The sequence below is a fragment of the Python bivittatus genome, unplaced genomic scaffold (genome assembly GCF_059951505.1).
Source record: "Python bivittatus isolate LINGU-HERP-01145 unplaced genomic scaffold, Pbiv_v1 ctg000700_np1212, whole genome shotgun sequence".
Taxonomy (NCBI): Eukaryota; Metazoa; Chordata; class Lepidosauria; order Squamata; family Pythonidae; genus Python; species Python bivittatus.
In genome coordinates, this window is record NW_028277098.1 from 70,782,204 (window position 1) to 70,809,088 (window position 26,885).

At 39.6% G+C, this 26,885-nt stretch overlaps 2 protein-coding genes across 2 annotated transcripts in view; both read right to left on the bottom strand.

The window, feature by feature from the left end:
* The window catches only part of TNNT2 (troponin T2, cardiac type), a 142,458-nt gene that overhangs the window by 68,280 nt on the left and 47,293 nt on the right, over positions 1-26,885 (bottom strand). The window lies entirely within an intron of this gene.
* On the bottom strand, positions 13,972-23,837 carry TNNI1 (troponin I1, slow skeletal type). Its single transcript, XM_025169942.2, has 6 exons — positions 23,800-23,837; positions 23,373-23,504; positions 21,772-21,861; positions 20,463-20,639; positions 17,640-17,750; positions 13,972-14,523 (listed from the first exon to the last, which is right to left on the bottom strand). The coding sequence occupies exons 2-5, from the start codon at positions 23,496-23,498 to the stop codon at positions 17,643-17,645; spliced, it is 501 nt and encodes a 166-aa protein (XP_025025710.2). The 5' UTR covers positions 23,499-23,504; positions 23,800-23,837; the 3' UTR covers positions 13,972-14,523; positions 17,640-17,642.

The window sequence follows — 26,885 nt, forward strand, 5'->3', positions numbered from 1 at the left end:
AGCTCTGATTTGCATTCCCTTCATGGCATCTGCAGGGAGGAGGAAGGGGTGGCAAATGATGACACACACTTCATGATCTCTTTATATCATTATGCTAATGATGTGATTTAGATATTTGTTTTAGGCATCATGACACAAGTACTAAGTCACATCTTCGTACAATGATTTCATGATGCACATGTTGTCAACATTTCAAGCCAACCATGGCAGCAATCTAATTATTTAAATTCTACAGGACAATGAATAAATCCTAATCAGTGACTTCACATTACAATTCCCCAACATATCCTGTAGCAATTCAATTATATTTGGATTTCAGGCAGCAAGTGGAATCACTTCTAGTCCATTATTTATGTTTATTTCATCACAGATTGTATTATTAGGGTCTTCTGTTTATGCTCATGCCCATAGTCCTAAAAATACAATAATCTATCCATCAGTCTGAATTTCGTTCCCAAATTTAATCCCCAGACAAGTCTGACTTCCTGCTGAAGGCTTATTCCCTCAACAGATGCACAAAGAAAAGTGACTATGTGTGGGCAACCTGTGATTTGAAAAGCTGTTGTCGACAAACCCTAAGAAACTCACCAATTTTTTTCCCCACTCAGCTAACCAAATCCGATCTGGAGGAATATCACCAAGGCTAGGCAATCCAGATTTAATACTTAGAATACAAGTGTCTAGCACTATTTCCTGTACATGTATGTATAAATGTGTGCTACATTGTGCATGCATAAAATGGTTCTATCAAAATATCCGTAAATTAGCAAAAATAGAGGAGAGGAAGAGAACAAGAGTAAGGAAAGCCTATTTCTAGTATTCCTCCTCAGCAAAATGCAAGTTATACTTTTTTTCTTCCCATTGTTGATTAAATAATTCCTTGGCATTCATTTGTTTGCATTTAGCCAACCAGGCCACAACAGGCTTCATAACAGCAAAGTGGGTACTGAATAGGGCTTGTCATACATCTTGGTTGGGATCAGGATTTTCTGCCCCATCCCCACCTGCACCCCCACCTGCACCCCCAGTTTGTTGATGGAAGGAAAGGATAGATACTGTATTTCTTTGTTTTTAAAGTGTGTTAAGTCTCATTTAGGGTTTGTTTCATAGTTTTTGTGCTTAAAATGACAGGAAACTGTGCTACTGTTTTTCCGCTGTTGTGATTGGAGAGGACTCTGAGAACTCTTTATTGCTTAAAATAAACAAAAAGCACAATTTGCTTAAAATCCTAAGGAATCAGGAGGCCCAGCTAGACTTAATCAAGATCTATTCTCATTTATCCTGATAGTCAAAGCAATAGGTGAATTCATCTCCTAGAAAGCTGGCTTGCTGAGATGTTCTTTTCAGCAATTATACTGTATGTGTTGATTGTCCAGCATGAGCACCCAGCAAAATCTTCCCTGTTGGTGATGAAATGGCTCAGGAACTCCTGTGAACCAGCCAGATTTCCCTTTCGCAATATATTCCTTGCTGTTGCCTCCCTTATTTTTCTTTCCTGCATTTAATTTTCTTATCCAATAAACCTGAGTGACTGGTTGGTTTGCAAGCAATCTCCCATCCCGCGGGCAGAAAAGGAGGGGGATTGCTCTTGTTGTTGACAGTTGAATGCAGACAGTTAACATAGCATTACTTTAATGAAAGGTTCCTGCCTGCAATTAACCTGGGAAATAATAAATCAGTCAAAAGCCCTTCTCCTCCATTTTTAACCAGCTTTTCTCTGTAACTGGCTTTTCTTTAGCAATTTTTCATGACCGCAGAAAAATCAGTGCCTTTGTAAAAACCCTTTAGAATGTTGCTCCCTTCCCCTCCCCTCCCTAGAACAGAATAGTAAAAACCCTGTGCCATCTTGTGCCCACCATTAGTAGGACTGAAGCAACAGATCCTTGAATTAAGCCCTTGATCTAAGACGGTTGAAAGTCATTGCCACAGGATATAGCTGATGCTGAGATTTTGGTAGATCTTTCAAAGGGATTAGACCATTATATGGACAAATAGGAACACCTACAGACAGTATAGACCAAGGTTCCTCAACCTTAACAACTTTAAGATGGATGGACTGGCTGGGGAATTCATACACTGGCTGGGGAATTCTGGGAGTTGAAGTCTACCCATCTTAAAGTTGCTGAGGTTGAGGAACCCTGGTATAGGTTCTAAGGACAAAAAGCTTTATGCTTCAGGGATTCGCTATAATAACACTAATTCAGACTAGACATAGACAGTGAGAAACAACCATCTCCATTCCTTGTTATTTTACCAGCTGGTCTGATGGATCCTCCTCCCTCTTCATAGAGACCATCAAACCAATTAAGGAAGAACTGCTCTTGGGGTGGAGATATCATTTAGGCCCACCTGAAAAGCCCATTTCCATCATAGTTAGTAAGAACCATAAAGTGCTAAGTACTATAATTATTTTAAATAAATAATCCAAAATGTAAACAAATAAGAAAAGTCACCTAAGTGAGTTGGCACCGTGGCCTTTGTCTCATTATCCATTAAGAATATATTAAAATATTCCATACATTGACTTAATCCCTACCAAAATCTGCATTTCACTAGCCCAATGCATTGGTGGATTAAGTGAATTAGTGTTGAATATATCAAATGAGATGCAACATTATTTGCACAATTTGCAGTTGTTATTAAATTATATTAATAACATGTTGTTTTACACAAGGTATATTTTTCTCACAGATAACATAATGAATCATTCACAGTTAGGGTTAATTAGGGTAAGGCTTCATTATCTATGCTCAACTCTACTCTCAAGAAGCCCAAAATAAGAGTAAGACCGGTAGTAAAGAACATGCAGAATATCCAGATTCTTCCTCCAGTATTTCTTGTTGAATCAAGGATGGACAAAATGTGGCACACCTAATGTTGAATTACAACTCCTACCTTCCTTCACCAATGGCCACTGGTGGGAATTCCATGATATATAATTGGCTATATGTTGCCCATTCTGTTGCTAAATGATCAGACAATGGGCTCTGATAGAAGCCACAGAGAACACTTAACAGTATAGTAGCAGACTACATAGAATCAACTATTTGATTCAAGATAAGGTTACAAAAGATATCCAATCAATTTCATGTAGCAATCTAAATTCTACAGTGGTGCAGAGATCCCTAGCATTTTTACTGATTGGCACATTTGCAATTTTGGTAACATGGTGTATGAATTTTCACAAAAAGTCTATTGGGAAAGCTTAACCATTTCTAAAATGACTATCATGGGAGACATAACTAGTTACCACTTACTGCCCCTTAACTATGAACCATTCTTGGAAGGATGGAAGGAAGAAAGAAGTGACACAACTGTCTGCTGCACCTACTGGTGTTTTATTTCCTTGGCTCTGGGTCCTTAGATTGATCTCTAGCTGCCAGTCTGGTCAGAAAATTCCTTCCCTGCTTTCATTTGCCTGGAAGACAGAAAATTCTTCCCTATCATCTTTGTCTTAGCATTGCATTCTGACATCTGCCTTTCATCTTGATTTCATTACCATAAATGGTAATGTGATCATGTTATATTGTAATATCACATTATTGTTATATTGCAAAGGCCATATATTTCTAATGTCTGAGCCAACAAGAGAGCTTTAACTTCCAGTTTCAGCTTCCAAGAAACCATCTGCATACAGTATTTCCCAATGAGCAATTATTTTAATCTTCGGTCAGCGTGATAGTGGTGTCCAACAGTCAGAAGTCTAGTAGCACGTTTTCCAACTAACATTTTATTAAAAGGCATACATTCTCTTTAGCTGTAGCTCACTTCATCAGATATGTTGTGTGATTAAACTGATGAAGGATTTGAAAAGGGGATGAGGTGGGGAGAGAAGAAAGGATGATTATGTAGATGCAGGTTACATATGAGGCAGATTACAAGTGCCTCATCTAGTAGCAATTGTAATATGTTAAAAACTTGTCTTTTTTAAGACCTTCTGAGACAGCCTGAAACCTTTTGAAAAATGTGAGTTCAGCAATCTCTTCCTCTATGATACTGGTATAATTTTTTTGTGCTAGTGGTGGACAGTTTATGGCCTAGTTTGAGAGATGGGGTATTATGCTCTATAGTGCCTTTTTTTCCCCTTTACAGTAGATGCAACTGGAGTTATGGTGCTTCTAGTGCAGCAGCATAACAAACCTATGATGCATATTATGATGACAGCTTTGAACTCACATTTTATGCTGATGAATAAAAACATAATGACTGTTTTCCAGTCTTTGAAATATTAGAAGTCAAAATTTTGAATCTAGTTTAAAGTCCTATTTAAGATTCCTGAGCTGAAGATTTTGTATCCAGAGTGAAAAGATATACTTACAAATTTGCTGATGAAAAAATGGTCATCAATCCTGATGAAATTAGTCCTGGTGACATCAGTTGAAAAGTACATAAGAAGGCTTCCACACTAGAATTATTTCTTAGCATAGCTCAACGTACTTCTCCGCTTACTGCTCTCTAAACATGTTGGATTTTAGCTCCCCAAATCCTCAGCCAAAGTGCCATTTGAAAACCAACATAACTTGGAGGTTCCTAGCACAGCTGAGGTTGAAACAAACCTAATGTTTTAATAAAACTGAGCACAAAAATGCTAATTGCAAAAGATATTTCATAAAACAATGGATAGTTTTGATAGCTGCTACCTACTTCTATCGCATTTGCCCAGCATTATCTCAAAGGGACACTTCCACACGACCAAGTGTTTTCCCTTCCCAAACCAGTTGGAAATTGGCCAGGCCTCTCTCTTTACTGCTGCAGACCTCAGAATGCAGAGAACAGGTTAAGCAATACGAGGAGCCAATCTGGGCTTTTCTCCCAGCTGATCAATATGAGAGTTCAGAAAATGCAGTTCAATCAGAGCCCTGCCCCAGGCTCATTTCCAGAACACAGACTATACACTGGTTTAGCTGTTGCTCCCACCCCAACCAGCTGAATAGTTGTTATAAAAGGACAGCTGTGAAGCTGCCATTGCTCTGTTGCATTTTTTTTAAAAATGGAACGGTAAAAGGAAGGTGAAATATGCAGCCAAGCACTTTTCCCAATAGCTGTAAATCAGGATTGTCTATTTCTGCAGTGGCTTGAGTAGAGGAGTGGGGAGTTTATTCTAAGGTAGCAAACTGTGCCTTCAGACAGCACCATCCTCATGACCCTGAAGGTTGCTTGTGGGGAGGATGAAGAAGAGTTCTGGAACAAATCCAACCCTTGCTGTTAGTACCTCACCTCCCATCCAATCCATGTTGCAGTTGTCCAAAACCACCCCTACCAACCTCCTGTTTTTCATGCCAGCTGCTTTCCTGCTGAAGAAAAGAGAAAATGGAATTCTTGCCAGTTTCAGCCCCAGTTCCCTTTGCTTCTGTTATTCTGCCTGTCAAAATTTTTGCAACAATAGGCAGTGGCAGAAATGCCCAGATCAATCCCAGCTGCATTTTAAAACAAAATCAGTGGCATGATATGCAAACAAGCAAACCAAAACCCCTGAAGGATGGTTTTGGAGAGAGACCTACAATGTTGTCGGGAACTTCACACTTAAAGCAACAATGAACAGAATGCTTTATCAACTGAACAGTGGGAAGTAGAGTAAAGGAGAAGCTCCTGCCAATGGGGAGAGAAACCACTCCACAATTTCTGTTGGCCTTCACCATGGAAAATGGAAAAACCAGATACACTACAGTTGAGCTGAAAATTAAACAGCCCAACCGTAGGCACCTGCAGGAATGGTGGAAAAGATCAAGATGATGGCTTAATCATGCAGTTGTGACCACTATTTTGACTTTTTTCAAATCACTCCTCCCCTGCAGATGCCTCTGATCCCAGCTACTAACAAATGTAGTTGTTAGTGTGGGAACACAGAGCTCTGGAACGGATTTAGGGAGAATGAAGGATTTTAGGGTTTCTGTGTTTCTTGAAGGATGAAAACAAATGCACAAAACAATACAGAATGTGGTAGATTACGATACACAAAAAAGCCAGGCTAAGAAACAAACCTCTTTGGCTCTATTTGCCAAGCCACAATAATTCAGAATGGCTAATTATATTTGCATCTGATTAATTAACCCTCCATACTTATTCTGATGTGATAAGGTTATGTGAGAGCAATACCAGTGCTCTCTCAGTTGACTAGAAGTCAGATATCTATTCTTAACCTGCCAAGGCAAAAGGCTTTAGAAACAAAAATAAAGCAAATGAAAGAATGGGGACAAGGAAGGAAATAAGAAAGTAAAAGAGTAAACCGCAATGGTTTTTGATGTGCAGCATACCTAGATGAAAGTTTTTAGATTAGCTTTCCCTGTACTTGGTTGTGGTCTGCCAAAATTTAATTTTTACTTTGGAGATTCGTTTCCACAGCATATAAAATGTGATCTGAAGGAGCGTGTCAAATCTATCAGGTTCTTAAAAGCATAATGTTAACTACATAATCTCTAGACTATTCACAAATTCTATACTGAAATCTGGTTCTTATATTACGAAGCTTCTGACTCATCTGACATGCACTTATGGGACTACAGTAGTGGAAGATATGAGGTGGAAGTGCAGTAAAAGCTGGTTAGTTTAAATGAATTTTTGTCCCCCTGCAATGCTTTTAATATATGTAATTCTACCAAAGTTATGTCATTGAAGTGATTTTATTTATTTGTTTTGGGTAAATAAGTGAAACCACGCTCTGTCCTCAAACCTTTTAACCATGCAATCTAAGTACTATGTTGTTTGTTTGCATGGAAAGGTTTAATTAGCAAATCACTTACCTGTTTCAAGAAGGGCACTCACTAGCTCCCTGGGGGGCAGAGCATAGGTAATATTTAACTTTCTCTCTGTTCTGTTTCTGGTACTTTAGCCTGGCAATAAGCAATGTAAAACAACTGTGTGTGTGTGTATGTGTTTACACAAGTTGTACTTCTGACCTAAGCAAAACTGGAGGTCATATAACCCAGGATTCCTCAACCTTGGCAACTTTAAGACGGGTGGACTCCAACTCCCAGAATTCCCCAACCAGCCTTGGGTTGAAGACGAGCTGAAGTCTACCTGTCTTAAAGTTGCCAAGGTTGAGGAACCCTGATATAACCTCCCTTTTTTGTGATTTGTTCATTCCCAAAGCAGTACAGTCTGTTACTGATTCCTTTGGAGCAAAAACAAAAAGATACCAAGCATTGCAGACCTTAAGGCCCAATAGGGACATACAGGAACCAGTGCTCCTTAAGATACCTTAGTTTTGCTTTCCCCCAGAGAGTCCCTACCTTTTACAGCTCTATTGCAATCAATGAAAGAACATTCATAAATAGACTGGATACTACAAAATATGTCACAGAACATGACTATGTTTTAAGACAACATTTCTCACCCTTTCCTGTACTGGCTAGGAATTCTTGGGGTTTCAATTCCAATACATCTCAAGGATGCCAGCTTGTGGAAGGTTGTCCTAGCTGCAAGTTTTGAAGACAGACACCATCCATCATGTAGCTTCTCAGGAACAGTGCTCCATTCAGATGACTGTTTTTCCCAGGTTCACTTGTCTCTGCTCTGTGTTCCTCATCCAAGGACTGAGGCCCTTCTTCAGCCTCCAATACCATCTGAAATAAGGTAGCTGAGGAGGCTCTTTAAATCATGGAACCCCATGGGTGGAATCTCCTCCACAGGGGATGTCCTTCCAGGGACAGACACTTGAATGGATGGAGGTATTCCAGTATATTGCCAGAATTAGTTTAATATTAATAATATACTCCCTTCTGCTCCTTTTTTGTTTAGACTGCATTCTTGATTTTTTTCATCATCTTGTTTTAATTATCAGTTTATTTACTACCAGCTGGATGCTATCCTAGTAGTTTTAATGAAATCTGACCTAAAAATTGCTTAAATAAATTAATTAATGATATTTGCTTCATGAAAAATGACTGGACCTTCCTACAGATGTCCCTCCTGTGTCCCCTTCCACTGCTTTTCCTTTTGTATAACTGTATCTCTTCATAGTGGCTCCCTCTCCTTTAAGTCCTTCCTCCTCCATCACTGACACACACATTTTCTTTATCATCAGTATATTTGTATTGATGATGAACCACCCTGACCTAAAACTATCCAAGTGAAATACAAGCAAGAAGAAGCATATTCATGGTACATTGGAATGTTGAGGAGCATCATTTCACCACTTCCTGGCTAATAGATTGTACAAGCAGAGAATCTGCTGGTCCACACCTTGTCCTTTGGGGAATAGTTAGGATTCTATAGCAACATATACATTTTACATAATACACTAGCAAGAACAGGAAAGTACCCAATCTTCTTACTTGCAGATATGGGCCAAAGATTACCAATGAAGTTTCAGAAATACAGAACATTTCATCTTTAAAGGTATTGGCATCCTGCTGCTAATGCCTCAAGGTGTACAAATCAGGGGATTTCTATTTAACTTTCAGATACATATACTGTCATGTCAAATAATTCTCCAATCTTTCTTCTCATTATTTATTCTTAAGTGGCATTCAATATATAACTTGCATTAGATGTTAGTCTTCTCCGAACATCCAATTTATGATTAGAGAAAAACTCTTGTATCTTGCACCTTGTATTCTGAAAGATGCCTAGGAGATAACAGTATAACTAACAGCAATCCAGCAAAAAAAATAAATAAATAGCTGTTAGGTTGACATCAGTGAAACATACGTGCACAAGAAATGTAGCATTTCTATAATGAATATGATATACAAAATAATGGTTTCATACCACACACTAGTAGGCCAGCAATAGACAACTGTTCCTGTGGGCATGAATGTGTTCAGGGACACCTCCATTGATCCGCATCAAAAAGTAAGCAAAAAATATGATGGGATAGTAAAGGGAATGCTGGGGTACTAGATGGGACAGTGGGGAGGAATAACCAATTGCCTTCTGATAATAGCTTCTTTGTGCTTGGCCAATCTATGGGCCCAAAAGGTTTGCCTTTCTTTGCATTAGTCATGCCGAAAACAGTTCAAAGTCCTTCTAATCATAATTTCTCTGGAGGGAATGAGCTGCTGGGCATAACTGAAACAACGATCCAAATTATTTTAAATATTAAAAGGAAACTGGAAAGAAAAAGATACCAGATCCATTGTGCAATAATAGTAGGGAAGAGAAAAATAGAGGGAGTTGAAAAAGCATGCGAGGGGTGGGGGAGAACCTCCAGGATGAGGAAACTGCTGGGGGCAGGAGGGGCATGTGTGGCAAAAATAATAGAGTGGACTCCAGCAATGTGGGGGGTCCCCCAAAGGGCATCTTGCCTGGGGTTCCTTTAACTCTGGCAACACAGCTGGGCTTCACCCCCTCTACCACTCTTTCTGACATCTGTCATGTGCCAGAAAGTATCCTAGCTGTTCTTCTCAGGAAGATTTTCTGCACAGCTTAGAAAACCAATCTTCCATGATCCTCTATCATGTTCTAGGTCTGCAGGACAAGCAGAAGCCCCTACTCCAAGTCATGGAAAAGGTCTGCCATGAGGATGGAACTTGTGCATGCTTCTCCCTAGTCTTCCTTGCTGTTTTGTGTGTCTTGCAGGGTTACTATAAAGCAGTGTTTTTCAAACTTCGCAACTTTAATGCTGGCTGGGGAATTCTGGGAGTTGAAGCCCACACATCTTAAGGTGGCCTTGATCACCATGCCTTAAGTACATGTAATTGAAATAAATTCACATTCTTTCCAAATTTACTTGTACCACCATTTTGTTTTCTCATGTCTCACTTCTCGGAATTACAACTTCTAGAATTCTCAGCCAGCATGGATGGCATGAAAGTATGAATAGTAGTAAATTTTCTAGTAGCATTAGTTGGGAATGCAGTGCAAACAGAAGAGAATAATAATCTGCCCTGTAAACCAGAGTAACTACTGGCACATGTTATACTGGCATTCCTGCTGGATGAGGTAGAAGCATTTTTTCTATGAGGTACAAAAAAACTCTGTGAACTTAGTTACTGGTAAACTTCCGCCCAGTAGGCAAAAGCTGATCTACTGTGGTTTGTGGCAAAGTGCCCAGATGAAGTAAAAACTGCGTAGGATCAAGTAACAGCAAACTTTCTCTCAGCCTAGGCCTCAGAACAATCCACTCTGAGACTAGAAACCTTTGCTTACTAAACAAGACACACAATAATAGAAGGGGAAATTAGCACAGAACTTAAAGAGCTTCTTCACCCAGATATAATAAAATGAAGACTATAACTGGCCCAACTTTGAAGAGCACACAGTTCATCCATGTTACACTGCTGCTATGTGAGCTAAACTGGCTCCTAGTGTCTTTCCAGGTGCAATTCAAGGTGCTGGTTATCACCTTTAAAGCCCTGCATGGCACAGGGCCAGGTTATTTGCAGACCACCTCTTCCTGTGGATATCTGCCTGTTCCATAGATCACACAGGGTGGGTATACTCCAGGTTAAATACTGTCTTCCAGCAGAAGCTTGGAAGCACACCTCCATAGCTGCTCCTGCCCACTGGAACACACACACCCCAAGGTCCAGCAGGTCCCCACCTTCCTTGCCTTCCAGAAAACCTTGAAGGGCTGGCTGTTCCTGCAAGTGTTGGGCTAAGGTAAATGTTCATGTGTGGGAAATTTTGTTTTGAGGCACCAGGAATTGTTTCAATGCTGGTTTTATAGTTATTTTATAGTTTTATAGTTATTGTGTCCTTGTGAACCGCCCAGGATTATTGTAGATAAGATGAGTGGCCATATAAGTCTTTTTAAATTAAAAAAAAAAAGTCCAAATGTTGAAAAGTTGATCAATCATATTCAGCTCTTCTGTTGACTCATTTAAGAGCTATAAAAAAGCATCAAGTTCAAATTTTTAAAAAGTAGTGGCATCATTGGAAAAATTGAATGCTGTGTCTTTTTCACAGCAGCATCTTAAAAAACACCCTTGTATTCACCTGGCTAGACAAAAACATAAAAGGTGTTTTAATCTTTTTCTCCCTTTGCCCCTGATTGTAGGTGGAGGGGAACAATAATCTTACATAGTTCCCCCTCATCCCTTGCTGCCTAAAAACAATTTTCCCCCACTTATCCCTAATAAAGTTTTGGTATGCCTCAGGGAAAAATAGGTTACCTTTTAATTAAATTTGGTTTTCAGTTTTAAAGCAAATTACAATCCTGCCCAAATTAATTAAGATCAAGACTTTAAGGTGTTGGACTAGGAAGTAGTCCAAAAATTACAGTAATTCTCCCTGTTGGCCTAACCTATTCACAGGGTGGTTATTGTAGTGATAAAATGAAGGAAGACTTCTGTGTAAGCTACCTTAAACTAAAAGTCCCAGTGCATACTGCAACAGAACTAGAAGTGCTTGAGTAAACAAATTGGTTTCTCCTTTTTATTTTGTATGAAATGTCAGTTAGAGGTACCTCTAGATGATAAGACTTGTAGCACATAGTAATGAGACCGGCCCTCAGAGGAAGGCCTGTTATCTTCTGTCCTGAACTGCCAAATGAGCAAGACTTTTTCTAACAGATGATGATACCACCATCATTTTGAGATCTGCTGATGTTGCATTAATTTTGCAATAAACAAAATGTTACAGGAATTTTGTTTTAGATACTGTAATAATTCAGCATACCTAAATGGTGGTGCCATCTGCTGGTAATGTATGGAATTAGTTACTTCATTCTCCATTGTACATCAATTCAAAATGAACTTTTTAGCTAGGGATCCTGAATGTTTTTTAGAGTGATAGACACATTTGGTATTTTGAGAACTTGCTGTGGGTATTCTTGCAAACTGGCTGCAAGGGAAGGCTTGCCCAGTCACAAACTGGCTGCCATAGGGACATAACTAGTTGCTAAGCTCCAATTTTCCAGAATACTATTTGTCATCTCTTCTAGTTCCTCCTCCAGCAGAATGTTTCCTAATGTACCTGCTTTCTTTGTCCTTTTTCTGGGCAGGTGACACACTTGCAAAAATGCACTGAGCTGCAAGCAGATTTTATTTACACATTAAGAACTCTGCAAGATTGGGCTGAGAGATAATGGCTGTACCAAGGTCATCTAATGAGATTTCATGGTTGAAGGAGGTCTAGAACCTGGATCTTCCTACTTCTAGTCCAACACATTAATCACTGCACCACACTGGCTCTTTGAACTCATAAGGTCCATAAGGAAAAAAGAGATGATTCTAGAAGAGCAATGTTGAACTTCAAGGTTCAGTGACCATGGTCTAGACAACAATTTCCTGACATTTCACCAGCAACTATACCTAGCACATCTTCAGAGACAAGGCAGTTTGCTCCACAAGGAATTGAGCAGGGACTGACTGGGCTCCTGTCTTTATAGCCAAGTGACCTGACTTCTGATTGGTTTCTAGCCAAACTGGTTTCCTATTGGTGCAAGTTGGAGAGGGCTGGTTTCTGATTGGTTCTTTGTTTGTGCCCAATCCTGACTGATGGTTTTGATGGTGTTGATTCCTGATTGGTCCTTATTGATGCTGGCTTCTGATTGGTCATTTTTGGAGAGCTGATTCTTGATTGGTTCTTTGTGCTGGGTTCTGGTTGTTCAATCTGAGAAGCTGAGTCCTCACTGGGTCCTTTTCTAGACAAGTTTCTGTTTTGCCCATCTTTGGGAGCTGGTTCCTGTTTGGTCCAGCTTTGGGGCAGGATCTTGGTATGGCGCAGGGCTGGTAACCAGGCTTTGTTAATCTTCAGGCTTTCTTTTTTCTTGTTGAAGCTTTTGGGATGTTTGTGTTAGCCTCCCTGTGCTGGCTTATGTAATAGTTTGATGTTGTTGACAGCAGTTGTGTGTCCTTGAATTGAATTTCATGATCATCATAATGCAGCACATGTTCTGCTAGTGATGATTTTTCAGGCTGTCCTAGTCTGCAGTGCTTCTCTTAGCAGACCACCTTGCCTCTGAAGATGCCAGCCAGAGTTGCCAGTGAAACATCAGGAAATCTGCTGTCAAGACATGGTCACTAAACCCTGAAGCTCAACACTGCCCAACAGATACTGGCCCTGAAAGCCTGCACCAGTATATGATTCTGGAAGCTTACCATCTTCCTTTTTTAAAAAATGAAAATATATATTTTAATGTTTAAAAATGTTAACACTCAAGTGGGGCAGAGACCCTCAAGCTCATCAAAAGAGGTGTCTGTGAGTACATAGGTACCACATTAGGGGCTTCAGGACTGGACATACAGTATCAAAGATGCAAATGTTAATGCATCGGAGAGAAATGGAGGAAATTATTAGAAAAAGGGAGATAGATTGACTATGGTATGCATAAAATGTAAAGTTGTTAGAATCACATGAATAAAATTATTCCAGAGTTAGGCATAACACCAGCACAGGCAAGAAGGACTGGTAGGAGCAACAGTATAAAGTTTTCTGGAAGAAGGAGCTACAGGCCCCACGTACCACAAGAAGGAAACTACCACCCCATGTGCGGTGGATAAGATTCCCTTGTCCTCAGTGCTAATTTAACTTTCAGCTGCCAGTCTAGTCAGCATCTTTACACTGAAAGGGAGCAGACAAAGAAAAATACTGTTCTGTTCACCTAACTAAAAGCTCTGTAGTTCAAACAAACATTTCTACAGTGAAATGTTAATGTCAGTAAAAGGTGTTCAGGCTAGTTAGAATATAGAAGCAGGATAACCATGTATTTTATTTGAGAGCTCTACCTACTTGATAGGCCTGCCCACTCAAAAGGTATTATAGGCCAAATAATTCAGCTGGGAAAAATCTCTTATTGGTGCAGACAACACTGTGTGTATTACCTGGTAGAACACAGTTCCTTATATGTCTAAAGGAAATACCAACTGTAGCATGAACCCAACTTGCTGTAGAACTAAGCCAAAAGCCAACTGGTTTTACACAACTACTATGAAAACTGGGCAATGTGGAAACAACAATTGCTTGCATACAGGTCATGAACTTCCACCACAATTAAACCTCCTATCACAGGCAACCGCACAATCCATCCACCATCATTCAGAAAATCCAAAAGAAACACAGATTCTGAATATTTGTTCTTGATGCTACTTGTTTGTTTCTTTCTTTAATGGAACACAGAGAAAGTATAGTTGCATATCCCAAGCTGTATATATTAGAAGGAGTTTCATGGAACAAGCTGAAGGATTTTCTTGCTGAGAAAAGCAGGCACTAAAGCCTCTGTAGCTATGCTCTGGATTGCATTCAATCAGTAAGCCATGGCATCTCTTGAGCAAAGGTCTGATCTGAGATGATCTCAGATAAAGCATCAGCTTTCCCTCTGCGTTTGAAACGCCTTCGTCTCAGAATTCCCATGCCTCCTGTACAGCTGAAATGATACTGTACTGACAGATTGTGGCAATAACCACTCTGTGGACTTGTGTTAGCAAGAAGACAGGTGTTCCTGATGGTCTGATGGGCTCATGAAGGTTGTGATGGCATGAATTGCCGTGGTAAAACCTTCACTAGTATCCAAAAATGCTTTGAGGCAACAGATAATGCAGAAACATAGGATGAGACACAGGGAGCACCAAGAAGAAAAAAAAAGCGATGCACATAGGCACTGTGGAAGGGGTCTTCATGTTTCTCTGAAAGAAATATGACCTGAAAGAAACAGAAAATGCAGAATAAGACTTTAATTACATTAGAGTTGCCTGGGAAAAACTTCTAGAACTGCACATCTATGCTAAAAAAAACAGGTGCTGTCATGGTCAAGCTATGGTTTGTAAGGACCAAAGTTAAATAACAAAAGCAAAATTACTTCTGTGGTTGGAATGAAGAGGTAGGAACCATGAGCAATATTCATAATATAGGGAACTGGTTTCTGCAGTGGGCTCAGTAACCCACAATTTTCTAAAAGCTTCTGATACTGCTAGTTTTGTTGTGATATATACATGCCATAACTGTTACAACACCAATACATAAATGTAAATCAGTCAAGAAATCAAAATAGATAACTGCAACCAGATTGTACAGCAATGCAAAAAGCAATGAACATGCAGAATGTGGGTGCAATCTTTATCATTTGAGACCTGCAAGGATGGGGCCACAGTCAGAAATGAACAAAAGGTATTGGTCACACTTTTAGATGATCTCTGGGGAGAGCAGGATGGGGGTAGTGCATCCATCCTTGCTCATCTTGATCTCTTGCCAGCTTTTGATACCATCAACCATGGTATCCTTTTGGGTCAGCTGCAGGAGCTGGGGCTGGGTGGCACAGTTCTGTGCTGGTCCAGCTCCTTTCTCCAAGACTGAACCCAATCGGTGTTGATAGGGAGCGAGAGGTCCAACCCATGGCCCCTACTTTGTAGGGTGCCTCAGGGTTCGGTGCTCTCACCGCTCCTATTTCTACATGCAACCAGTGGGTGAGATCATCCGGCACCATGGGGTGAGGTATCATCAGTATGCTGATGATACTCAACTATACATCTTTGTCCCTGGTGACCTAAGTGATGCTGTGGCTACCCTTTCGTGGTGCCTGGACGCTGTAGGGGCCTGGATCGGGGACAACAAGCTTCGACTGAACCCTGGTAAGATGGAATGTCTGTGGGTACAGGGAGCCTCAAGATCTAGGAGTTTATCATCTTTGGTTCTTGATGGGGTCACACTACTCTAGATGGACCTGGTGCATAATCTGGGGGTCCTCCTGGACTCACAACTCCTGTTTGAAGAGCAGGTGGCAGCTGTGCCTAGGAGGGCCTTTGTGCAACTTCGTGTTGTGCAACAGCTTCCTGGATCAGGAGGCTCTCTGCATGGTCACTCATGCCCTGGTCACCTCCCAGTTGGATTACTGCAATGCAGTCTACATGGGGCTACCCTTGAAGAGTATCCAGAAACTACAGCTAGTGCAGAATGCAGCAGCATGGACAGTTCTGAATGCCCCCAGGGGGGCCCGTATAACACCACTGTTACGCAAGCTGCATTGGTTGCCAGTTTGCTACTGGGTCTAATTCAAGGTGTTGGTTATTACCTTTAAAGCCCTTCATGGCACAGGACCAGGTTATCTGAGGAGCCGTCTCACCCCCATTATATCAGTCCACCCACTCGGTCCAGCAGAAGGGGCATGTTGCAGACCCCACCAGTCAAGGAATTTTGACTGGTGGGATCTAGGAAAAGGGCCTTTTCTGCTGTGGCCCCCACTCTGTGGAGCAATTTACCGCCTGAGGTGCAGTGTGCCCCCACTCTCATGGTCTTCAGGAAGAATGTGAAATCTTGGCTATGCCAGATGGCCTGGGTGCCGGATGGGGGTTCGCACCAGTGGAAGTGGATTGTGGGATAATTGATTCTACCCCCCGTCATCTTGAATGTTTTTAGTCTTTTTATGTATGGGGTTTTTTTTATATAGTCTGACTTTTTAATTAATTAATGCTGGTATTTATTTTTTTAATTTTTTCTGGTTTTACTCTGTGAGCCGCCCAGAGTCACCCTCTGGGGGAGATGGGTGGCATACAAATTTAATAAATAAAATAAATAAATAAAATGGCTTTTTAAAATGACCCCTAGCTTCACAAGAAAAGACTATTTCTTCTTAAGAATAAACTGACTTTGTGTTTTTGTTAAACCCATCCCACAAAATCAGCTATTCACATTTAAGTCTTTGGCTAAATTAGAACAGGGTCAGCACTAGAATCAGGCTTATGTTTATAGGGTCACAACAACTTTCCCTTGTCCAAACCAAGGTTTCCTTTTCAATTATTTAGCCGTGTAATGAACACTAAGGAGTTTCCCAATGAATAGTTTTATTTTGCAAAAAAGAAATAAAAGAGTTTTAAGGGCTGGCTTCTGAACTGTACACCTCCATTTCATATAACTCTAAGGAAAGAGTACATAGTAGTGAACTGCATTTCTAATTTTGTGATAAATCATTTGGGAAAACTGGCTAGGGTTAGGACTAGATACCAAAAAATCGTTGGTTTGTTCTACCAGAATTGGATGAGATTTGGCTTATTGTTTCTGGCACTGAATGGAAGGTGAAACACAAACAAGATTTGTGCAAATTTGTGCCCAAGACCAAGTGCATGTTTCAGAAAATTTATTGCATGCTGTTGTCTCTGACACTCAGCCATTGTGCCATAATTGGAATGTCCATAACTGAACCAGCAAGCCAAAGTTCTGATGGGTCGTTCATGCTCATGAACGCTTTTAAATGGCATGATGGTATACCTCCTATTTCTAAACTTTGGAGACTACATTCTTTTTTTAATTAAGACAAGATGCAAAACTACAGTGCACTTTACAGGAAATCCAATATGAGGTAAATAAATTAAAGCCTTCTTTAAGTAAACTTGACTTGTTATAACTTCAGGGAAACGTTCATGTAGTATCCTTGGCATCAGTAAACAAGTGATTTGCCATTGCTTTTGGGAGGATTTCTTTTTTATTTTCAAGTCTAGCCTATTGTGCTGGCATTTCTTGGTGATCTCCCAAGTATGACCCTGCTTAGATTTTTGAGACCAGCCAGTCTCATTTAATTGCTGGGCAGAAAATCTGTTATTTCCCCCAAAGAACTATTTCATGTAAGCAGACAGGGCTGATTATAGTGCTAAAATAAAGGCCTAATGTTTTTATACTGAATTGGCCATTAAATCAGAAGTATCCAGGATCTTGATACTGGAAGTGTTACTTAGGAACCATAATCTCTTTGGGTTCAGGACCCTCTGCAATACTCCACAAAACTGATAAAATGCTTTAAAAGGATGGCATTGGGCAAAAGGGTATACTTCTCATTGTCCTGTTGGTGATTTGGCAGCATCAAACATCTTCTTCCTGCCCTCCATTCCTGACATGGCCTCCACATTCTTACGCCAGTCACCCACTTCTACAGGACGTTCCTGTGAAGGGAACCAAGAAGTTAATGAGGAGGAACATAAGCAAAGGGCTAATTTGTACAAGTAGAGGTGAAGATGTATACTGTGAACAGAAAGGTGAGGAAATACATTGTATGTGTGTCAGTAAGGCCAAGTGATTAAACTTTGGTAATCTTAGCTAGTGTAGCAAGGGTTCCATAAGTGTATATTGTACTGGCAATTTTCCTGGCATACATTAGTATATGCAGAAAACAGAATCTAGACAGGCTGAGCACCAATAAACTCTTCAAGAAGCACCTCACATTTTAAATTATTAAAAAGAAGCAGACACTGGTGTTCAGGGAGCACAGATGAATGTACTAACCAAGGTTTAAAGGACAGATTCAAAGCATCTTCTAATTTAAACCTAAACTATACTGTTTAAACACTGGAGTATATGTCTGTGTCCAGACTAGCTCCTTGTCTGGAATTTACCGCATGCTAACATTTTTTAGATCTGAGTGACTTTATGTGCAATAAAGAAAAAGCCCAGATCATTAAACCTTTTACTTCCTCCATCAGCAACCTTGCAAAACTGGCCACATGCATTGTGGGTTCTTTTCCTTATTATGAAATATTCTCTCTTAATCACTGATATTGGAAAAGCATGGACAGATTCTCATATACAGATATAAGCACTGACTTTTCACCCAAGGAAATCAACATAATCAATAGAAACTGTTGATCTCTGTAGTTGCATTATGTTATTCATGACAGGCCACTGAAAATGGTTTCCACATATTGAGTGACTACTGTCCCAGAATGGCATTTGCAAATATTCACATCATCACTTGCTCCTGTATATTCCTAGTTCACAATGTTGGGTATGCTAAAACCTATCTATAGATTTGATAACTCTTTGCTTAATTCACTTGATTGTAAAGAATATCTTAATTTGTGGCGTGTTTGAACTCTTCTTTTACTGTCATCTTGTAGGAGCTATAGGTATTTCAGTGGCCCATATACATTTTTCTCTGTTTTTTCATCAAGCATTAGATTCAGCTGTCTCTTACCTACAAATGTTCATTATATAATGGAAGTTCCAGTCTAGAAGATGCATTAAAGTACAATGTTGTTCTTCCATGCTAAATTCCTGGCTCTGATTAGGCAGTGTGTAGAGATTTGCAACTCATATGGACGAACCTAACCATTTTACTTTTATGAGAGGGGTTCTCCAACCTGGTGCAATCAGATATGCTGGACTGCAGCTCTCAGAATGGCCAGCAAGCATGGCCAGTAGCATTGTGAAAGTTTAATTCAATACATCTGAAAGTCCTCAAGTTGTAGAAAAACTGTGATAGGGAAGATAGGATAAGATAATGATATTATCAACAGGGATATTTATTTCAGCAGTGATTTCCAAGGACCCTTAAATGATATGAACTTGATTCCTTTTTTCAAGATGTATACAGCTTCCACAACTGATGAGTTACATATCTATCCAACAGATAATTAACAGCTTTCTGGAAGCCCTTCAGGAGAAATATCAATCATATATAGCACTGAGAGGACAAAAGAAATGATTTTCTCTGTAACTAAAAACCTTCTTTACCAGTAATTCCTTGATCTTGTAGCAATTTAACCAAATATTAAACATGATGAAAGCAGTGGAAAAGCTTGTATAAACCAAACAGCAAGCACAATGAAGCAAATATTCAGAAATCTACCAGTATTTGTCTATCTCTTCACTTGCAGATTACATTGGCATAAGATTTATTTATTTATTTATAAATCAAATTTATATCACCGCCCAACTCCCCCACAAGGAGAGACTCTGGGTGGTTCACAACCAAACAGTTAAAACCAATAAAAACATAAATAGTACAGTATAAATACAATGATTAAATATGATAAAATCCAAGCGATGGTGGTATTGTTGCAGCCTGGGACCAGATAATATTGGTCAGGTAGGACTAGGGAACCAGCCATCCCCAAAACTGACCATTCCCATCCCCGTCCCATGCATAGTAACAAAACCAGGTCTTCAGTTTGCCTTGGTGTTCCCTTAATTACATGGTACTAGTCTTGTTTTGTTCCCATACCAGCATTTAAAGTCGAATGCCAATCCTTGCTGTTCCAGAAAGCAAGTCCCCACATTTTTTTGCAGCAGCTAGGCCAAGTGATCTGACACATGATGTGACCAAACTACACCTTGGGTATGAGGGAAGATGTGGTCAGCCTTATGCCATTGGCTTGCAGAATACGCAGGCCATATCACTCATTGATCGGACATTGATCAGAGCAATCCTGGCCTGAGACATTGGTACCCAACCCATGCAGACAGACTGTTTGATTAGCAGGACACTATGAATGGAGTCCACAGTCCCCACAACCCAATTTATTAAAGTAATTCTTTTTATTGATACTGGATGATGCATTAAACTACAAGTGATATAATCCCTGTCTTACATTGATCTTCCCAGTCTGTCATTCTCCAGATATGTTGTGATTACAGTTTTCACAATTCTCATCCTTCATGGGAGAAGCTGTCTTAATTTTAGTTCCTATTCTGTAATACAATCTATGATCCCCAATTTATGAATGTTCATTTACCAATTGTTAAAGGTATGGAATATCTATGAAAGAATATTACTCAGGAGGAAATGTAAGAACATTTTTCTTCACAATGACTTCAAAAAATAAAAACACATGTGACCCTGAGCAAATGTGGTATATGTGAGATTTCCAGTCACTGACCTTTTCTGTGTCCTCCTTCTTGACAGACTTGAGATTGGCTCTCAGGTCCATAGATACTTTGTGCTTTGAGCCAAGCAGAGCTCTAAGCATGGCATCTGCAGACACACGGACACGGCGCAAGGGAGGACGCTTGAATTTTCCCCGAAGGTCAAGCACCTTCAATTTCAAGTCTTTAATCTGCAGAATAGGCAATATAGACTAGAAACCAATGAAGTCATATACCCTAAGAGATCTAAGGACAAGAAGATAGTCTTGCTTTTTCATAGGAAAAAGGTAGTGTGAGTCCAGCCCACTTGCTCAATTATAGGAAGGAATGCTTTGGAGGTGTCCTTGTGCTGACTGGTACTCTGCATTCAAATACATTTTCCTTACTAACAGTAATTTTAACTCTAGATCTTTTGCCATGCTCAAACCAGAAAATAGATACAGGCAGAGCAATTCAATTTTTCATTTGCAAAGTGCTCTGGCTTCAGAGGCCTGCAATCATTGATGCCCTTCCAGTGGCAAACTAGCAAGGTAGACATGCAGGCAGAAAAACAATTGCCTCTTTCTATCCTTTCCCATTGACATTTTCAACCCTATTCCCTGACACTGCAAAAAATGGAAGGGAATTTACTTACATCAACAAGGGTTGACCAATTGTCCAAGGCTGGAGACACAGAGATCCACAGAGATATCTGCCCCATGCCCTCCTAATGACCAGCATGCCCCCTTTCCAGCCCTCCTGTAAAGGAAGGCTTTCTGGTGAAGGTGGCAGAAAGAAGGGTTTAAAGTCAGATTTCCCTTTCCAAGGATGGGCCCTATACACAGAGTTTGGAGAAAGAAGTCTGACATATTCAGTAGCCTCTAAAAACTGCCCCAGGAACCTTGGCTTACAACCTCAATTTCCTTGCATTCAGCTTGCACACATTTTATTCATTCCACTAATAAAAGGAAAAGCAGCATCTCTACTAAAGCAAGAAAACATATAAGGTTATAGACCATTAGCTTCCAACCCATATTTTAAAATAATATTCCAGAACTCTTATGAAAGATCCTGGAGATGTTCAATGTTCCTATTTACAGTTCAAGACAATGAAATGCTCCATTCTGGTTATCTCATGTCAGCAGTCAGAAACACAGATCCTGAATCCACTTTAGAACAAAATAATGGATAAAATAGTTAAGACTGCCTCATAAAGCTATTACCTAACGTGTGTTAGATATTTTCTTATGGACAATGATATTTTCCTGGGTTTTTTTTTTTGTTGTATTAGTGTATTGTTTTGATCTGAGAATTTAAATAAGAATCATTCTCCCTTCTTCTTACCTCACGTGTGTTATGATTACACTTTGCTTCGAAGTCATATCTCTCTTCATCCACAATGTCTACTTTCTCATGAAGCTCCCGGCACAGTTCCTGTACAATTAAGGGAAATTGTTACATTTCCCCCAGACTTGGTTATTTCTTACTGACATTTCACTGGGGGGATATATAGTATCAGAGCAAAATGTTAATACTGTTCACTAAATACAATGGTGAGGTACTGTTCCAATACTAGACATTGTCACTCCTGATGTTCTTTGTATCAAAACTTTGGAAATGAAAAGATGTCCCCCTAGATCTTACATCAGCAGCATTCCATATCTGTATTTGTGGGAGCCTTTCTGTTCTGTGACCCCAAACAATTCCACGCCCACATAAATGACACCCTTCATGGATGATCAAGCTCTGAAAGCAAGTTTACTCCTTGTGGCATTAAGGACACATTTGACATATATGTACTCATACAGTATTGCAAAGTTCTGCAGAACATACAGATTATATTCAGAAAGAAAAATGTAATATTGAAGTATCAAGCACCACTGTATCTTACAACCTAAAAATATTGTGAAATGGTGGAAAAGCAAGAAATGTGGAGAAGTCACCAGAGCCAGTCGAAGCAGGCTTCGAATTGCAAACTACCCATAAGTACCTGGGGATGTTACTTTAAATAAGACAGTCATCTGTGCAAGTCAAGTTCAAAAATTTCTATTTCAGTTATAGTATGTAAATATTTTCATAAGTCAATCTAAATGTGAAAATAGTGCAGATGTTATAATAGACTATATCAGTATTTCTCAACTGTCAGGCCTAGCCCAAGGAAATCCAGGAGACTATACAGAAATTATCCAGCAAGGTTTATTAGCTACAACCCATTTACAAGAATCTTCCCAGACTGAAGCCCAGTTCCCAGGCTCAGTCAGTTCACACCGATGGGATTTCTCAGGGAGGTGCCAATCTCCTCTGCTTATCTCTTCCTCGCTCCTCTGGAGATGAGAGCACATTCTTTACTCCCCTCCCACCATTCCAGTCCATCACATCAACCTTGGCAACTTGAAGACGTGTGGACTTCAACTCCCAGAATTCCCCAGCCAGCCATATCCTCTTTTGACTCTTGTTTTAGTGACAGTAGTGCTATTGTCTGACAGCACAGAAGTGGCTACAGTATTTTGCTCTACTAATATGGGAATCTTGGGATTGTGGTGACAATAAATCTGTCAAATATCTACCAAACATTTTAATTTATCTAACCTTTAAAGTGACATTTTGGGATAATTTTCTCCCCAAACAGTTCCCTGAAGCATCTCTAATGTCTAGTTTAGATAATAACTTCTCTAACATGATATATATTATTCCAGCCTCTCTGAAGGGAAAAAATGGCACGGACTGGAGTTCTGAAATAAACTTCCTAATACAATGTTGTCCAAACTTGGCCACTTTAAGATGAGTGGACTTCAACTCGCAGAATTCCCCAGCCAGCACTGAAGTCCACTCATCTTAAAGTGGCCAAGTTTGCACAACACTGTCCTAATACAACTCATTAGAGTCCAGTATAACTCAACAAGTCCACCTAGGCTTCCACTCCATTCCCCAAATCAAGAATCTACCTGAAGTTGGGAGAACGAAAGCCCACTGGTATGCAGAGGTGTTATCCTCTCTGCCAAATACCTCTCCTTCTCTCCTTGTTTGTCAACTTGTTCTTGTTCCCATTCTTCCTTGGCTTTCGCCAGCATCAAACTCTGGAAAAAAAATTATGAAAACATTTGAAAGGTAACCTTATGCCTTTGTCACCATGGTTCTGAGATATCAATTGCAACAAAGGTTTATGAAGAACTCATACGCCTTTCCTATAATGCACAAGACAGAAGCCTCCATCCAATTCTCCAACCTTCTGCCTCCAGATAAGCAACAGATAAAATTGGGAAGGCTGCTCTACATAGTGCCCCAAATTTACATAGAAGAATTTGTTCTGTACAGTTACATGCAAGAGTAACTCATTTTAATTAATGTATGATAGCTTGCATCATGACTCACCTTTAGAAGGAGTTTGCGTGAAGCTGAGATCTTGGGCTTTCTCTGAAGAGCAAGAATAAAAGAAATCAAGGGCATCAACACAGTGATAATCACTTATACAGTCATACTGACAAATGTTAAGAAAAACAAATCCTGGAATTGTACTTACCTCCCTACGGAAATTCATTTGGGAGAAGGAAGAAAGAGAAAAAAATGGAAAGAACAGAATGAATACATGAAATGAAATATTCTGCTCAAGATACTGATAACATGAACAAATGAAAACATTTTATCAGACTGGACTCCACAGTGATTCGGTCAGCCTTTTGAAGTAGACCAGACCTGAACACCAAAGTTATGAATAATAAAACTACTTCTATTATAGGGTTATAGCAACAGAATCTTGCAACTCTGAATGTGCCTCCCCCCTCCCTCCCTGCCTTTATCCTAGAGAGAACTAGGGAGGGTCAAGCAGAGAGAATTTCTCCAATTCCATTCCTGCTTTGGGCTGAGATTTCTCTTATCTGACCATTGCCTTGGTTGCGGCTCTTCCTCTGCTTCTTCAAGGTTATTCTCATAGCCCATTACAGATCTACACTGATCAGGATGGGTTTCCTATCTGGTATTCTCTTATTAGCTGTACTATTAGGCTTGTTAAAACCTCTCCCTAAAAGTCATAAGCCCCTGTTACTAGTAATCAGAATGATCTCATTCTACTATGGTTCTTTAACCTAGCCATCCTCAAATATGTGCTGTCCAGGTTTGTGGGAACTACAATTTTCAGAATTCTCAGGCACTATAGTCAATAATTCTGTAGACTCAACACATCTGGAGAGCGCCAGTTAATAAAGTCTTCCCTAACCTTTTAACCTAACCCAGAAGTGATCTATAACATGGGCTAAGTACCATTAAGCTGAATGAGGAAATTGTTTCAGGTAGTAAATGCTGGGGATGAGGGGCACAGCACCAGCAGGGTTTGAGTTATTCCAACTGGCCCCTCTGTTAGGGGATAGAGATGAACAGGTAGAGAGAGATGAAGCCATGAAGATGCCTAAACCAGCCTGATGCTTCAGGTGTGATGCAAGACGTTGTTCATTCCAGCAAAGAAATAGCTCAATAGCTTGTCCATGCTTAGCAGGAAAATGGCCATATTTACCTTAACTGAGAAAATGGATATTTGCTGACATTTAGATAGAGGTTGCATTCATACAACATGCTTACTCTGTTTACTGAAGAAAGACATTTTCTGGGTCTGCACAATACAGTCAAACACACAAGATGCTAAGCCACCATACTCCACCTCCAACAATTAAGTTTAAAGGTAAGCAAGCTTAGCATTTTGTGGAAATGGGGCTGCTAGTTTTTGTAATGGATTTGGTTAAGAATATTGGGTGAACAGTATCTGACTAAAATGTTGTTTAAGATTTCACTATGGTTTTGTGGCTCTGTCACTGCTACACATTCCTATAGGACTTTCCCTAAAATGGAAAAATTTATATATTGAATACTGGAGCCCACACTTGGGCAATAAGAATTATTTTCACAGTTGATCACATCTGGAAGTGGACTCCCAATTGAATAATTGACTGATGAGTTGCCAGACTTTGAGTATTAGGTAATGGCATGCTTGAAACAAAAGGATAGCTATCCCCAGGTCAAAAAATATTCTTATCAAGTCCTCATCCTAAACATTTAAGAACCAAATTTCTGCATTTGAAAATCATAGTTTTTTCCTGCCACCTAGTGATCACGTTGCAGTACTGGTTTATGAGCCTTACTAAAAGTGAAACGAATTGGACCTCAAAATGTTCTCCAGTCAGTCTATAAATACTGATAATCATCCTATGATAACTTTGTTCAGCATCTCCTCTCAGCCAGTGACAATTATCAGAATGTTGGTGGTTGATTTGTATTTCATCACTGATATTCAGCGTTGAATCAAAACTGTTTGGGAAATTTCTACTTCCCACTTTAGCTTTTCTATGACAAAACCTTTGTGCATTGCTGAGAAATATATAGGAATTCTTCATTTATATTTTGTACTGTACTTTGCCTAATGTAAACAGAGATGGAAAAAATGTTATAGGTAAAGAGTCAACATTGAAAAATTCATAATCCAATGATTACCACCTTGATATATCAAGATGACAGAGGAGAGGACATGGGGGGGGAGCATAGAGTGGATGAAGGGCAGCAAGTTTGCCTTTGGTAAGACAGTGTTTTGTAACTGGCCATATCCCCCATGGGCAGTCATTTGGTAAATAGGCAAGGCCTGTCTGAAACTCATTTTATAACAGTTGAGTACAATATACTTTCAATTTCCCAAAGTGTCTGCCATAAAAGGTTACACATCTCTGGTAGTAATGTTTTTACAGAATTTGAAAATTCACGGCTTCTGGTTTTCATATGTAAAGTTGCCAAAAGGAAAACCATCAAGAGATATTCCAAAATTGGATGGGTTTCTAACTCAGACATTTTTTTTCTTTTCTTTTAAAAGTTAAATCTGAATGTCAAATTTCTCATACCAAAACTAAACCTAGAAGTTGGTGTGTGTGTAAGTATTAGTTTGAGAGCTACTGTTTATACAAGGAACCATGTTAAAATTGTAGTCCTCTAATTATCAGCTTGGAAGAAAGTCCCATTCAACTTAAAAAAAAAAAAAAAAGTGAGTCCCATTGAGTAGACATTCACAGACTTTGGTATAAGATTTAAACTGTATCCAAGATATGACTTGGATTTACCTTGGAAAACTGCAGCTCTTTATCGAGTTCTGCTCTCAACACATAGGTAGAGAGTGAAATGGAGGCGAGATGGAAAAATACACAGTGTAATGTTAAGTGCCTCATTTATCTACTTAATATATAAGGTAAATGGGAGAACAACACAGTTTGAGACTTTTCAGCAGCCAACTCCTAGCAAGCCTAGTTTTACTCAAAGTATCAAATCTCATACATTCAATCATTCTGGGGTCAAGTTCATGGAGAATATCTCAGCCAATGAAGAAAATAAGAAAATATTTACTCACACTTCAGGCATTGTGGAAACAAATGTTGTGCCTACAAGTCAAAATAAAACAATCAGCTACAAGAAATGAAACAATGCCAGCA